The following is a 15,053-nucleotide window of genomic DNA, read 5'->3' on the forward strand; positions in this document are numbered from 1 at the left end:
ATAAGTTTTAAACACATTTAAACCCATTAAAACATACTTTGTAAAAAAAAAAAAAAAAGTTTATTGTGGAACCCAAGTGTACCTAATGTTGTGTCCAGTGACTGCTGCTGGTGTCAATCATCGGTTGGTGGGCGGGGCTCCAATGACAGAAAAATTGGATCAAGTTTCATCTGCGGGCAGAAGTGGATTGAACCATTTGTGTTAATGGAGGAGGGGGCAACACGATCACCATCATAAACGCTAGCACGCGAACAAACGTGTACATACGTGCTAATTCTTCATAGTATGACGTTGGTGTAGCGTAACGTTACTACATATATGAAAAGGTGGTAGTAGTTGGGAGTAAAAAAAAAAAAGGTAGGAGAGGGAGGCAGAGGCTCTACACCCCCGTTTGGAATCTCCGACTGGATCGTTCTACCCCTTTATTTGTCCTCTTGAGTCGGTCAGAGACACAGTTCAGTTGAGTGTTTAGCGAAGGCGGGAGTGTTACACCACGAAGCCCAAAACTTAGAAAAAAAACAGCAAAAACAACAACAAAAAAGCAAACAACCTCGACAATATTAAAACTTCGCATAGTCATTCGCTCTAAAACACCCCACGCGACGCTGCGCGCAACTCCCGTGAGGTGAAAAAGACGAGCGTCGCGAGGGCCGAGGAGGGCGTGACGCGCAGCCCGAGAAGGCTCGCGGGCAAGCGGGCATTCGAGGCGACGACGAGCGGGCTATGCGCCGGTCCAAGCCAGACGTCAAGAAGAAAAGCCACAAAATTGTCAAAAGGTAGACCGGTGGGGGGCGACGGCAACACACTGAAAAGTCCTCTTTGTTGAGGATGTGAACAAGGGAAGCAGCTTCACTCTCAAAGAAGATGCTCTCAAGGGAGATGTGCGGGCGAGAAGCCCGGCGGGGTGGCACGCAGGCCCGCAGCGAGAAGCGCAAGGCAGCCGGTGGCTGCTTGAGAGGACGCAGGAAGCACCAGCATCAGCATCCTCATCCTCATCCTCACGGAAGACTACAGAGGCCCACCAGCAGCAGCAACAGCAGCAGCAGCAGCAGCACTACTTTGCTGCGCCTCCGGCCCATCAACGTCCAAGGCAACCGAGCTCGGGGCATGCGCGCCCCCAAGAACACCAACCAGTTCCTCATGCACGAGAAGTACCAGATGATGCACATGCGCTCCGATTCCGTGGGCAGCGACACCGGGGGGAGCTGCTCCGATAGCGAATCGGAGCTCACCGACATGGACTCGTACTTGGGCGCCCTGGAGAATGCCAGGGGAGCCCTGCCGGACGGCCTGGAACCAGAATCAGACCCCAAACCGCCAACGGGGACACGCCAAGACCAGGTGGTCCAGCATGAGGACAGCATGCAGTACTTCCCCTCTGAGGACGACCTCCTGCAGAGTCACAACTTCATGCAGCGGGACTTTGCGCAGTTCTGTGACTTTCTGACATCATAAACGGACAGGTTTGGGCTGACGTCATCAGGAGGTGTCAACAAAAAGTGTCTTTCTTTGTACAGGGCATTGAATTTGGTCTTGGAACGACTATGACAATAATAAATTCAGTTTGGAAAAACTGCGGTTTGGCATTTTTTGTTGGAACTGATCCACCATTGTTTGCAGAAAGACTCACCTATTTGCTGTTTTGGCGCTCAGGCTAAAGCAATCGCAGTGTCGGTTTCCTGGTATCTTGGTGCCGAGGTGAGTTGAGCAGCTTCATTTTGTGCACTTGTTACTTTGTGATATCAAACGGGAGCATTTGTGGCAGGTTTATGCTGTCAACAAAAATGTTCTTTGTACGGTACAGTGAAACACTGCATAATGTGATTTGACATTATTTTGGTGGTGGCATCTTGCTGCTTAAGCTTGTTGAGGAATTCATTTAAACAAAAGTAGTAACTTGCATTATAAACAGGCAACATTTTTGTCAGGTTTGTGCTGACGTCATTAAAAATGTCAAACAAAAAAATCCTTTACAAGCGCTGTTTGATTTTTTGGGGTGGGACTTCATTGAAAAACTCAACTACTCGCTCATGCCAAAGTAACAGCATTGACATTGAGGAATCTTGGTGCTGAACATTTTTTAATAAGTTTAAGCCTTAAACTACAAACTCAATAACCGAGAAATTTGCAATTTAGCCAGGGACTGCTGTACCGTCACCCGCCCACAGAACTGCAGTTTTTCCTAAATGATCATGCAACAAATGGAAAAACACATTATCTGTAATTTAGCAGGTTGCACACTCCAGTCGTATACATGAAAGATACATGTAACTAATAAAAAAAAAAAAATGAGAGGCCGTTTGGTTTACTGCTGCTCTCCCACACACACAAAGGACGGTGGGAGTGAGCCCGAGCGGCCAATCACCATCAGGCTGGCTGCACATGACTGGCCGATGCTGCCTGTTATCATGAGGAGAAAAACATTTGTAATAAATGAAAGTAATTCTGTGTTGATTGTTTTTGTGGTAGTGCGACCTCTCTCTTGAAATGAGATAACGCAAATGACTGACGTTAATCAAATTGCTTTCAACACAAAATTGTAAAGGTGCATGTATCTATGGATGTTGGGGTGGGTGTTTAAAAAAAAAAAAATCTGACCCCGACACCACTAGTACTGATCAACACAAAATTGGATAGACACGTCAATCATGGCAGGATGCACAAAAAGGCTCAAGGACCCATAACCCAAATTGAACAGCAAGTCAGCCATTTTAGTTTGAAGCCGCCTTTTGGGGAAAATTCACTCAGTGTTGCATTGAAGGTTAGAAAGAAAAAAAAAAAAAAAAGGTGAAAAAAGAAACACCAGTTTCACAGAACAACACAAAAGTGGATGGACATGTCTATCATAACTGGAAGCATTAAAAAGTCTCTAGGACGCATGTCTAAAATTGAATAGCAAGTCAGCCATTTTGGTTTGAAGCAACCAATTTGGGCAAATTCATAGAAAAATCATCCCCCGGCACAAGTTTTACCAGCCGACAAGAAATTGGGTGAACATGTCTGTCACGACAGGACCCATAAAACAGTCAAGGACCCAAGGCCCAAGTTGAACAGGAAGTCGGCCATTTTGGTTTGAATTTGTTATTTTGGTCACATTGCAGAACTCCGACTTGGAAAATTTGCCAATCCGTTGAGTCAAATTTGCTTTGTGTCCATCCAGAAGGTCTGAAACAGTTGTTGCCCGATCGCAAGACTTCACCCAGTCAGGGACAATCCAGGGAAGGTATTAAGCCTCTTTAGTGTGTCATAAACCAATCACGGCCGCGCTGGGTCAAAGTGTGAGCGCCGCAAAACAGCGTTGCACGTTCCACTTGCAGCGTTTTATATGGCAAGGAAGCATATTTGCTTATTTGAGGGCCGGATTTTTCAATATTATTCATTTAAAACCGACTTTTAGTTGCACAGTCCAGCTGTCGATGAAGGAGAAAAAGGTTGTAGTATTGACATGCTGAGGAGAAAAACGCGAACATATTTTGAGGAAAACTTGGACTTGTCGTTTTTACAAGAGAAAAGACATAACGTTGCGAGAATAAAGTTGGCCATTTTTTAAAATGAATATTTTTCAAGAAAAAAGTGAAACGGTGTCACAGAACAGTGAAAGAAAAGTTGTAAAACTGGATTACACCAATGACATTTTTAATATCTATTTAATATATGTTATAAATACTGTGCATAATGGATTTTTCTTAACCTTATGTTATTGGTCATAAACTTGAGTTTTCAAGTTGAATTATTTTGAAGAACTGGCCTTAGAGATCATTTTTGTTTTTTATGACTTAAATGTTTTTAATCCATTATCGTAATTCATTATTCACTGTAATGAAATCACGGTAGAAAGGTAGCTGCAGCATTTACTCATTTCAGTCTTGCAAGACAAAGTTATTTATTACTAAAATAATGAGACCATAAAGTAATAAATGTAAATATTTATTGGTGCATCTTTTTGATTCGTCCAGTGTAAGTGTACATACTTTGTGTGTGTTTTTTAAATCTACATATTACTTGTAAATTTTGAGTGTAAAATTGCAGGTCTGCTCCGTTGGGAATGCAGTGAAATTCCTCTTGAGCTTGAATGGCTAATACACACGCACGCACACGCACACACACAATGTCACACTAACCTGCAGCATATGCTGTTTGCACAGTTTTAGTGTTTCCAATGTGTGTCTGTGTGCTGGTCATTCGGGTCCTGTTGGCTCCACGGGTCCTGCTTCAGGTTCACACACGCACACACGTCAGATTACATCTGAGATTTATTGGTTTTAAACTCCACTTTCACTAACACGCAACTACCAGTGATTACCATCGTTCAAAAAGTGCACGAGAAAAAGTGAACAACTAAACGTCCGTTTTTGTTTAGCCTGAGAGGAACTTGTTGAAGTTGTTTTGTTGTTCAAGTCAGGTTTAGTTGTTGTCAAGGAGTCGCTGGGCTCAGCTCAGGTTTCCACCACAAGTCCACCTTGTGTGTGTGTGTGTGTGTGTGTGTGTGTGGGGTGCTCCCCCACTCACTCCCGGCCGGCTCCTTACCATCCACAGAGGGTCCAACCTCCTCCCCCTCCCCCTCCTTCTTCTTCTTCTTGAGAGGGTCCCAGGCCTTCCAAAAACCTATTTTCAACCTCGCACTGCTCCAAATACTACCCTCGATAATTTTCACACACACACACTGACTAAAGAAAATCTAGTCTAAAATCAGGAGTGGTCTAAGGAGCATCAAAGTCTAAGGTCTGGTCTAGTCTAAAGTCACATTTGGTCTAAATTCTAGTCTATTCTAGTTTTAAATCTGGTTTGGTCAAAAGTCTGGTCTTGTTTAGGTCTGATGTAGCGGAGTCCAAAGTCTGAACAAATGAAAACGCTAGTCGAAAGTCAAATCTAGTCCCAAAGTCTGGTGTCTTCTAATCTCAAGTCTGGTCTAGCCTTAAATCAGCTCTAGTGTAAAGTCTTGTCTCATCAAAACTGGTTCTAAATCCAATCTAGTTTTTGGACTTATCTGCTCTAAAATATATCATAATAATAATGCATATTGGTGGTTGCCACAAGTTTATTAGAACTTCATGTTTACGTCACCTGACACTCATCCCGGTCTACCCACTACTACGACCATTCAACTACTAAACCGACTCACAGCGAGACTGAGGGTTGTCATGAAGTGGAGACCCTGAATAAGCGGTCGAAAACGGATGGACGGAGATCAGATGCCGCTGAAATGACATCAAAGAGATGTGCTGGGGCGTGAGGAAAATCAAGAGGCCTCAGGGCAATCCGGGAGGGGCTGTCTTATCAGTTGAATTGCTTTTCTCAACACAATCAGCTGCGTACCCACTTCCATCCCTCCTCACCTTACCTAACTTTGACCCCCAGCCCAGTCTCTACAGCAACCACCACAGCACCCGCGAGCGACACCAGGGAAGACCCTACAACTGGCAGGCCCTCAATTAGGACAGTGACAGCTGACCAGGTGAGAAGACGGCTGGAGTCAATATACCGAAACAAAGTTACGTGACCCGGTGACACGAGTGCGAGCTTCCCGAAGGGTCGTTCCCACCGGCTGTCTGGCATCCTGCGCAAAAAGATGCCTGTTCAATCAAAAAGATCCATAATTCAACTCTGGAGCACGCCACCTGCGGAAGCTCTCGGATGATTCGTTAGTGTTCGGCAACCGAACAGCTGGTGGGCAACTATGTGGAGCAGGAATCATCAGGTCCTCGAAATCAGCAAAAGTAGGGAACTCGTTGTGGGCCTGAGGGAAGATCAGGACCACGGCTCAGCCAATTACAAGCATGGGAGAGGACGTTTAGGAGGAGTACACCTCAAGGAGTGCAATGGAGCCCCGAGACGGAGAATGACTGAGTGGACCCTTTCCTGACGATCGTTCAACATGTGCAGCAAGAGGGTGGAGACGTTCTACCAGTCTGTGGTAGCAAGTGGCATCGATTTGCTGTCGTCTGCTGGGGGAGCAGCACCAGTGCCGGCGACGCAAAAAAAGAATCAATAAATGTATTAAAAAGGCCGGTGACTGACGATTGCGTCAGTGAGGGACCGGAGATCACTGAGCAATTTGCTCGCCAAGAAGAGCAATACGAGAGATGAGGCTGAAAGTTAGTTGTGGTCAAGGAGCGTCTGGGCTTGCGTGGAAGAAAATGTTAAACATAACCAACTACGACGCTGTGTTTCAAATGCATTTGAGAACATCTTAGCGTTATGGTACAAAGGCGTAGCAAATACCAATACTGTACCATTACTACTTCAAAGTACAGGCGCTCCTTGACGGAGTTCACCTTCAATTGTAGCATAGCCCCAATTCATTCTCACGTGCGAACACATTTCTATTCGATGGCTTTTGATCTGACCCGAGACTGACTATTTTTGGGCTGTTTTTCCGGTGTCTATTGTATATAGTGTTTAGTGGTAAATTATTGATTTCACTTGTTGCATTACAGCTATTTTGTTGTTCTATGTAAAGTGCTTTGTTACAGCTGTAGCTGTTGTAAAATGCGCTATATAAATAAAATTGTATTGTATCAATGAATGCGCATGAATGACAACAATCAAATGAAAATGAGCATATATTCTTACACCAACCAGCTAAACTAGTGCACAATCTGTCTTTTTTTTTTTTTACTGGCTGTCCACAACCTACCAGTTAAGAATCATTGTTTTAGATCATCTTTAAAACAATTTTTATATATGGATAACAATTCCCAACTATCTATCATCTCAAAGTTGATTTCATGACACAAAAGTAAATAAATGTGCAAATATGGGTTGAATTTTGTTCAGCCACCAATCAGAGAAGCAGCTCAGTGTGTTGCCAGGAGGAAGAGGAGGAAGAGAAGAAGTGGACTGGAGATACTTTTTCACTTTGGAGTGGAAAAGTACAGCAATCCCCTCGGGGGGTGGAGCCTTCTGGGCACAGCCAATCCAAGCACAGACAAACAAATGGATTGACAGCAATGGCATGCAACTGAGAAGAAGTCTTGTTTTTTTCTCCCCTCTGTGAGTGTGTCAACTTGAAGATTGCGTAATTCAGGAGAGGCATCTACTCTTACTGTATTATAAGTGAGGTAGCCTACTTTTCAATTATTTTAAAAGGATCGAGCAAAGTAATCACAAAAAAGAGGAAGTAGAAGAGGATTCGTTTTTGAGTAATTGGAGTTTTCACTGTGACGCTGACAACAATACACTGAAACTAAGTTACAGTTGGTTCCCTAAAAGGAATGAAAAGACGAGAAATAATCCACAACGAACAACAACAAAAAAAGTCTGCGGCAATCATGGGCACATTCACACGCAACGTACCGGACGTCTCATATACTGCAACAAATGCAAACAGTCCTCTCGTCTGTGTTTTAGAATAACTATTAACTACCAATACTCACTAGTGAAAATTACATTGACCGGAAATCAGCATAAATAAACGTAATCCTCATAAAATATACACAACTGAAAATACATAATCTAAAATATATATATAAACAACTTTTACCACAAATATAAAAAACATTACAAATACAGATTCTTTTCAGAAAATAAATGCCTTTCCCAATGAAAATATACAACTTTCTTTTTCTACAAAATAATTAATTTTATACTCAATATATTTTTTTAAAGTCTCTTTTTAAAAAATGTAGTTTTTGTAGAATTTTGAGACTATTTCCCCTTTGAAATAGTTTTATTCCTCTCAAAAATAAATGCCTTGAATTCTTATTTTTTCATTCATTTAAAGTAAATGATCCCCCATTATCACAGAAACATAATAAAAAAAATTACATACAACTTTTTGATTAAAAAACCTTTGCTTCAGACCAGTTTTTTTTAAACGCTCATCGTCGGCTAGTCACACCCTAACGAGATTCTACTACGTGTTTTTTTAACGTGTTGGTCCACGTACAAACAGTAGCACTTGTGATGCCTCTCTACTCCCTCCTTCACTCACTCGGCAGGGTAACAATACACCATTGTTTATGTGCAAAATATGCTTTATAATTATTGACGATATGCACCTTGCTTCATGTTTGCGCCACTAGGCTGCAAAGGGAGAGAGGTGGGCCGTTCCTGGTGAAACTAACGTTGACGTCATTCAAACAGGAGCAATAGTAAAAGCATTAAAAAATGCATAACTTAATTAAATCAAACGGGTGTTGACAACAAAGAGCCACGGTAGAGTCGCATCGGACAAGTCTGGCACGTCCCAGACGCGTGCGTGTGCTACCAAACAGGCAAGTGAAGCTGGAAACCAAAGCGTCTCATTGCCTGCAGTGTGACATTTTAATATCCTTCTCTACTTTGCTTTATGTTTAAATCGGTCTAATCAAGTATAGATATAATTGATTCATAAACATTAACCCTTAGTCAGCATATGTGGCTCCGCTGCCCTTCCTCGATCGCCGTGAGAAAAAAAAAAAATCGATCAAATGGCCGCCATGTTTGGAGTTCGGGCAACGACCTGATTTTCAAACTAAAGTCAATTGTTTCTGATACATTAATAAAACGTGTTATTTAGACAGGTACTCACATTTTGTTAGTTGGTCAATATATTTGAGACCTTTTATATATTTTTTCCACCGATCCCTATTGACATTTGATGGCTTTTTAGCTTTGCCGCTCTTATTTTAGAACCTAAGTGACCCATATAGGGACCAGTTTATTAGGTTTTTTTTAAACGTCCAACAAAGCATCGCTTTCAGTGGCTCGGGTTATGAGATCACACAAACACACAAATGACGGAGGTGAAACGTCTTCCGGGAGTTTGGAGCCAAGAACACGTGAGGAACTTTAGGGACTTTTAAAACCCGGAAATGTGGCCTAAAACAAAACAAAACATTAACTGGTGGAGCGCAATGGGTGAAACCTTGGCGTCATCTGCTGGCCAAACTTGATGCACGTCCAAGCCCTGGCTGTGGAGCGCAGTTCTATATTGCCCTTCTTTTTTTTTTTATATAACTTTATTTTGAAATAGAACTTATGCAAAAAACAACAGCCAAGGGGGAGACAAACAAGGTAACCAAGATAACTACACTGTGCAAAAATTATAACGAGCACACATATGCAGTCTTCTGTCCTTTTATATTTGTGGTTATATTTGTGGATTGTTCAATAGATTTAATATATTGTTTGACTTTATTTACAAACATATGATAATTTGGTTTCTGGTGATTATATTTATATTTATGTGTATGCCATTTAGCCAACAGTATGCTAAGATTAATAATGTAAAATATTTCTTTTTTCTTAGGTCATTATTGAAGCCAAACAATATATTTTCAAAACAAGAGAAAGACTTGCTTCTAAAATAGCGAAAATAGAATTATAAACATCTTTCTAAAATTTAACAGAAAATGGACAATCCCAAAACAAATGAAACACATCTTCAGGAGATTCTTCACAGAAAGAGCAACGAGTGTCGATGTCTTTGTTAAATCGCTGTAAAAAAAAAAAACTTGCATGGATAACATCTGTGGATTATTTTGAATGTTACTTCTTTTATCTTGTTAATTATTTAGCAAATAATTCCCCTTTTTTGTCCACTATTTCCTCGGCAGCTTTAATGATGCGCCCTCTTATGACGTCACGCTTTGCCAACACTTTACACAGGCTGACCGAAACCCAAACACAAACCTCAACTATACAGGGAGTGCGCCCTTTGCTGGGGATATATGGTACTGCACCCATCCCACTCATTTCTGCGGACGTCTTTTGAACACAACTTTGGAACCCAACCCCAGACACTCAGAACCAACGTCGTCTTTCCCATTTTCAGGGCCCCTGAACAAGCTGGACGAGCTTCCATGGCTCTACAACTCTCTGTTCACCCAGAACGGACGTCTAAATGGATGTTTTGACCACTTCAAACAGTTCAGATAACAATCCAAACCAAAACAAACAACATAGGCTGAATGAAGACTCTAAATTGTCCTTGCATGTGTGTGAATGGTTGGTTGTCTATGTAGCCTGAGACTGGCATCCGGCCTGACTTCTTTCACTAAAAATCAGCTGGTATAGACTCCAGCTCACCAGAGACTCGCATGAGGAATCCACCGGTATATAGAATGAGTGATTACCGCTTTAATTTGTTTTAATTGTCCATTGTCGGGCACGGATTTATCTATAAAGTAGAGTTAGATGTGCAGTTTCCAGTTCATACGCTGCAATAAAATAACGTGCTTATGAAAATGTTTGATAATTGGCATTATTCCTGCCTGATGTTCGTCTGCTCCTCCCCTTGTTGTTTTCGTGTCCTCTCCTCTTCGGCCTCCAGCTGCTGCTGCTCCTTGGCGTCAGCCTCCTTCAGTTTCTCCTGCACGTCCTCCGGAATGTTGACTTCCAGCAGGTTCTCCATGCCCTGCTCCGGCTCGTCCCCGATCAGCACCTGCAGATGGACGACGGCCAAATTGGGTCAGAGCGGAAGTGACGTCGCATTTGCACTTGCTGCCTGCTGCTCATTAATTGTTTTGTTTTAAACGTTTTTTAATTTTATTTCATTCTTAGTATAAATGCGTTGTAGTTTGGTGTAATTTTCACCAATCACTAACAGTAAAGATGTTCTACAGAATTTAATTTTGAAAACCAATTCATTTTACTGAAATGAGTGTTTGAATTAATGCCAAAATTTCTTGACCATTATGTGGCCCAAATGAAATTTCATGATTTGCAACATGTTTCAACAAGAAGCTAATTACAGTTTTGGATACATTGGATTTTTCTCCTACTGCTTAATAATATGCCTTTTCCATGAAAACTAACCCAAATTCATTTTATTATCTTAAGGTGCTTTTTTGGGGGGTTCTTTTCACTCAAGCTGTCTTCACCATTAATGCCACTGGAGGGAGCCTCATGACGGTGTTGCAATACACCAGAGGGATGTGTGAGCTTAAGTGCCGGCATGTGGCAGCCATTCTGCGTTCACACAATGGCAGACAGCCAAATAGATGGTGTTATTTCTGCGCTCCTTATGCAATTGTTCTAACACTTTCACAAATGCCTTGTCCTTACCATTATGATGAATGTATAAAACAAGAGTTTTTATGAGTAGTTAGGATCATTCATGCACTAGAATCTGCAGAATTTGAAGAGAATTTGTGTAAATTGTGCAGCTCATACAGTTTCTTTGAAGCTTTTTAACGTTATGCAAGAAATGTGTATCACTTTTCATACAGATTACTCGATGGGATAATCGGTAGAATTCTCGGTTGTAAAATCATTCAATAGCTGCAGTTGGAGTCTCAAGTCAGGTCTGGTCTAAGGTCTGGCCCTCGAGCTCAGATTGGTCGTACCTCGACCAGTTTTTCACATGCGGTGGTGACTTTGGGGTCCTTCTCCCATCGGTGGAACTCCCTCATGATGACGTACACGTTCTTGTCTTTCAGAGTCCGTCGGCCATCTTTAGTCGCCGTCAGCTAGGCGACATCGAAGTGAGTGAGAAGAACATGAGAGCAACATGCTCAGAACCAGTGGTGCTAAGTTACTTTTACTCAAATAAAAGGAGTTGAATCGGGACTTCAACTTTCTTTGACACAAGTATCTATTCTATATCTATTAAGTGTGAGTACTTTAGCCACCTCTGCTATGTTTGTTTGTTACCAGCATGAGCGTTTCCAGGAGCATCTTCCTGATGTCGGGGTCCTCTTCTCTCTTCTTGTCCTCCGGCAGGTACTGAAGGTCCACGGGCAGACCTACACCACCAATGCATCTTCATCATCATCATCATCTTACATGTAACCCGTCAGAACTCAAACCTTCATTGTCCTCCTCGCTCAGTTCTTCCGGACCGGCCAGCGGAAGCAGCAGGAAGGGCAGGATGTCCACTTGCTCGCTTAGGAGCCATTCGTGATTGGCTGCACGAGAGTGCTCATGTGACGACAACTTCGAAACTTGAGATTTATTTCCCCATCTCTCACAGCGAGTTTTATAAAACGCCGCCATGCTGGATCCGCGGCTTCTCACCGTAGTCAAAGCAGCAGTTTCGCAGAATGCCGATGACACCGCCGCGTCGCACCGCCGACGCCTGAAACTGCGTGAAGGGCAACAAGCGTTGGACCACACACCTGCAACACACACAAATCAAATTGAAATGACATGTATTATTGTTTTCAATTAGTAGCAAAGTGCATTTCAGAGTCTGTACTTTTTAACAAGTGAAAGAGATGATTCCGTATTTATTTTAGTACTTGTAACTAAGTACAGAATGTAAGCGCTTTTGCCACCCATGCATAGGAGTAGTTTTTGTCTTGTGTGCGTGCGTGCGTGTTGGCAACACAACAGACCTGTCTTTGTCCATCAGGAAGCGTCTGGCGTCGGTCAGCTGCGTGAGATTGGAGAGCAGAGGAGCCAGGTAGTGCATTTTGGCATGGGGGTTGAAAGCCTCCGTACACAACATGTCCACCAGCTGAGCCAGGCCAACCTCCTCCTGGAGCACCTGGAAAACAAAAACAGAACATATCATTACTTTTTTAACTTTTGTCAGACAAAAAAAATAACACTTGGGTCAAAATTAACCCAATTTGAATCAGAAAAGGACCGTTCGACTACTTGATTCAATTCGACCCAACTTTCTGGGTAGTTTAGCACAAAACAGCACCCCAAAAATTGGGTTGATTTTGTATAAAACTACCCCAAAATTAGGTTGTTTTGTACAAAATGGTGACAAAGTCATGCTTTTTGGTCCACTCTAAAGTCTAATCTTGTCTGGTCTGGTCTCAAGTTTAAAGTGCGGTCAGGTTTAAGGTCCGGTCTAGTCTGCTTTAATCTAGCCCAAAGTCAGTTTTTTTCTATTTTCTAAAGTCAAATATCAAGTCTGGTGTGGCCTGAAATGTAAAGTCTGACCTTGTCTCAAGTTCTGGTCAGAAGTCTGATTCAGTCCAAAGTTTAAAGTATGGTTTCGTCCAAAGTTGTAAATCGCCCAGTGGGGTCCCAGCGTACCTTGAAGAGTGTCTTGCATGTCTTCTCGTGGCGCGTCAGGTTGGACAGGATGGTGCAGATCTGGTCGGAAAATGGGTACTGTGGATCCTTGAGGTTCTTGAGCAGTGAGGGAACCACGCCAATGTCTCTCAACAACACCTGATCGGGAATACACAAGACTTTTTTTTTGCCATCTGTTTTTTAAAGAAAAATTGCATTGGATATGTTGCAATTTGAAAGATTTGTCCTATGACTTTTGCTCCCTTAAAAAGTGGGATGCACATATACAAACTGTTGTCATTCAACATCGTTTACCTGATTAGGAGGTAAATATCCTCAAATGTTAGCTGAAAGTGTGCAGTTAAAGCACACGTGTGTTTTTCATTTCACATCCATTGTGATGCTATTCAGAGCCAAAAAGATGAGAATTACGTCGACTTGGTGTCCCAATATTTACGGAGCTGACTGTATATTTGCAGGACGTAGCAGTGTCGACTGCCGCTTGTTACCTGGTGCAAAGTCTCGTCGGCCGACAGGTTGATCAGGATGTGGTAGCAGTCCTTTGCGATGGCAATGGATGGGTCGGACGTCAGAGCAAAAAGGGCTGCTATGAAGTCTGGTTTGGTACGGAGGAAGCGGCAGCCATCTCTGTAACAAAAAAATAAATAAAATACAGCACTATGTGATTGTGGTGCTTCGTTCTCCTCATCATCATAAGATATGCAGCAAAACCTTCACCATTCTACACCGTAATGCTGCCCACCTGTTTCCTGACAAGCCTAGGATGTAGCTGGTGGTGTGGCCTTTGATGTCGGGCCGCGTCGCAGGCGTCAGGAAGGAGAGCAGCTCGGCGGCCTCAGAATCGCTCAGCATCTTCAAGCACAAACAGAATAGTCAAACGTTCATTCCTGATTGTCAGTGAACAGATCATAAAGCGTACATTCGGTACTGGCAATGGTAAATTTGAAACATGTTTACCTTTTTTTTTTTTTTTTTCTTTCTTGAAACAGATTTTGTGGGGGCAACACCAAGGACATACGAGTTACTGTAGAATGCAATGATAACCAAACGGTGTGGCTAAGTTAATTAGCCCTCTTGTTACATCACAGTGGGGTCGAAGCGCAGAATGGCTCGCTCACAGTAATTTTCAGAAATAGGCAGCAAATAAAGATTTACTTACAAATTTTATTTGACACTTGATGGGTAGACAACTGTCTGTATGCACACATAAACGTCAATTTTGAAGCATTCCTGTGAGATAAAACGTGATACGTAGTGATGTCGTTTACCTTACATTTTATCTGTTGGAAGTCAATAACTGTTAGCTACGAGACTACTCTCATATTAGTATAACTAGGAAGAAGAAATGTTGTGTATGCTAAGTTGGCTTCGCGCTAATTTACAGCGCGCAAGAAGCGACAAATGTCACTTTTCACCAGTGGATGGCGATGGTCGAACGTGTAGTTTCAAATTGACCTACCTTTAACTTGCTAAACGCCCGTTTGTCTCATTCCACGCTTCACTCGTTAATTTATAACGCCAAATGTCAGGCGTGTTTCAAACCCTCACGTGTAGAAGACGCCGTGGCTGGCTAATGCGTACCCAGCAACCATATCTGCACCGGAAACCTCTACGGTAAGGCCACTTGGACAAACTAATATCATGGGATGACGATATTACTTCTGCCGTAGCAAAATAATGTCTATTTTCTGGCTAATTGAAGTATTGTTTTTAACTGACATTTTACGAATCATTAACGTTTCCTTTGTCAGTATAAAAACGAATGAGAACAAAAACAAAAATATATAGCCTACAAGCAATCAGACATTCCAGTTCAATTAAATCATAAACAAAGATTATCCACTCACCTAACATTTAAGGAAATCTATAGAAAAACGGTTGACAGACTTGGAGTATATGTCAAAAATCTTTTGCCGTTCACGTTATCTGCAAATTTGAGGTACTCAATGTAACAATTAAAATCTTTTTTTTTTTAAAACCCATAAAAAATGGAGTAAAAAAACATCGGCTTTGTGAATAGGAAAATTTCCCTAACAAAATAAAAAGACCAACAGTACAGTATTGAAATTTTCTGTATATTTGAATACAAAAGAAGTGTTCCCCTCAATCTTTTCAAGTTACCCATATTCGCCGGTAGA

At 42.1% G+C, this 15,053-nt stretch overlaps 2 protein-coding genes and 1 long non-coding RNA gene across 3 annotated transcripts; 2 read left to right on the forward strand and 1 right to left on the reverse strand.

The window, feature by feature from the left end:
* The first annotated feature begins 114 nt into the window (after positions 1 to 114).
* On the forward strand, positions 115 to 1,574 carry LOC147142720 (uncharacterized). Its single transcript, XM_086040876.1, has one exon. The coding sequence runs from the start codon at positions 865 to 867 to the stop codon at positions 1,453 to 1,455; it is 591 nt and encodes a 196-aa protein (XP_085897002.1). The 5' UTR covers positions 115 to 864; the 3' UTR covers positions 1,456 to 1,574.
* A 2,339-nt stretch (positions 1,575 to 3,913) lies between these two features.
* Positions 3,914 to 14,545, reverse strand: hgh1 (HGH1 cochaperone). Its single transcript, XM_086040874.1, has 10 exons — positions 14,375 to 14,545; positions 13,658 to 13,767; positions 13,404 to 13,542; positions 12,916 to 13,053; positions 12,261 to 12,412; positions 11,941 to 12,041; positions 11,733 to 11,831; positions 11,578 to 11,669; positions 11,271 to 11,393; positions 3,914 to 10,366 (listed from the first exon to the last, which is right to left on the reverse strand). The coding sequence occupies exons 2-10, from the start codon at positions 13,765 to 13,767 to the stop codon at positions 10,187 to 10,189; spliced, it is 1,134 nt and encodes a 377-aa protein (XP_085897000.1). The 5' UTR covers positions 14,375 to 14,545; the 3' UTR covers positions 3,914 to 10,186.
* On the forward strand, positions 8,512 to 13,551 carry LOC147142722 (uncharacterized). The gene is made up of 5 exons (XR_015088137.1): positions 8,512 to 8,997; positions 10,256 to 10,392; positions 11,364 to 11,408; positions 11,647 to 12,328; positions 13,374 to 13,551. It is a non-coding gene; the product is annotated as an uncharacterized LOC147142722 (long non-coding RNA).
* Positions 14,546 to 15,053: the final 508 nt, after the last annotated feature.

The sequence above is a fragment of the Filicampus tigris genome, chromosome 9 (genome assembly GCF_054856515.1).
Source record: "Filicampus tigris isolate MCC_2025a chromosome 9, RoL_Ftig_1.0, whole genome shotgun sequence".
Lineage (NCBI taxonomy): Eukaryota > Metazoa > Chordata > Actinopteri > Syngnathiformes > Syngnathidae > Filicampus > Filicampus tigris.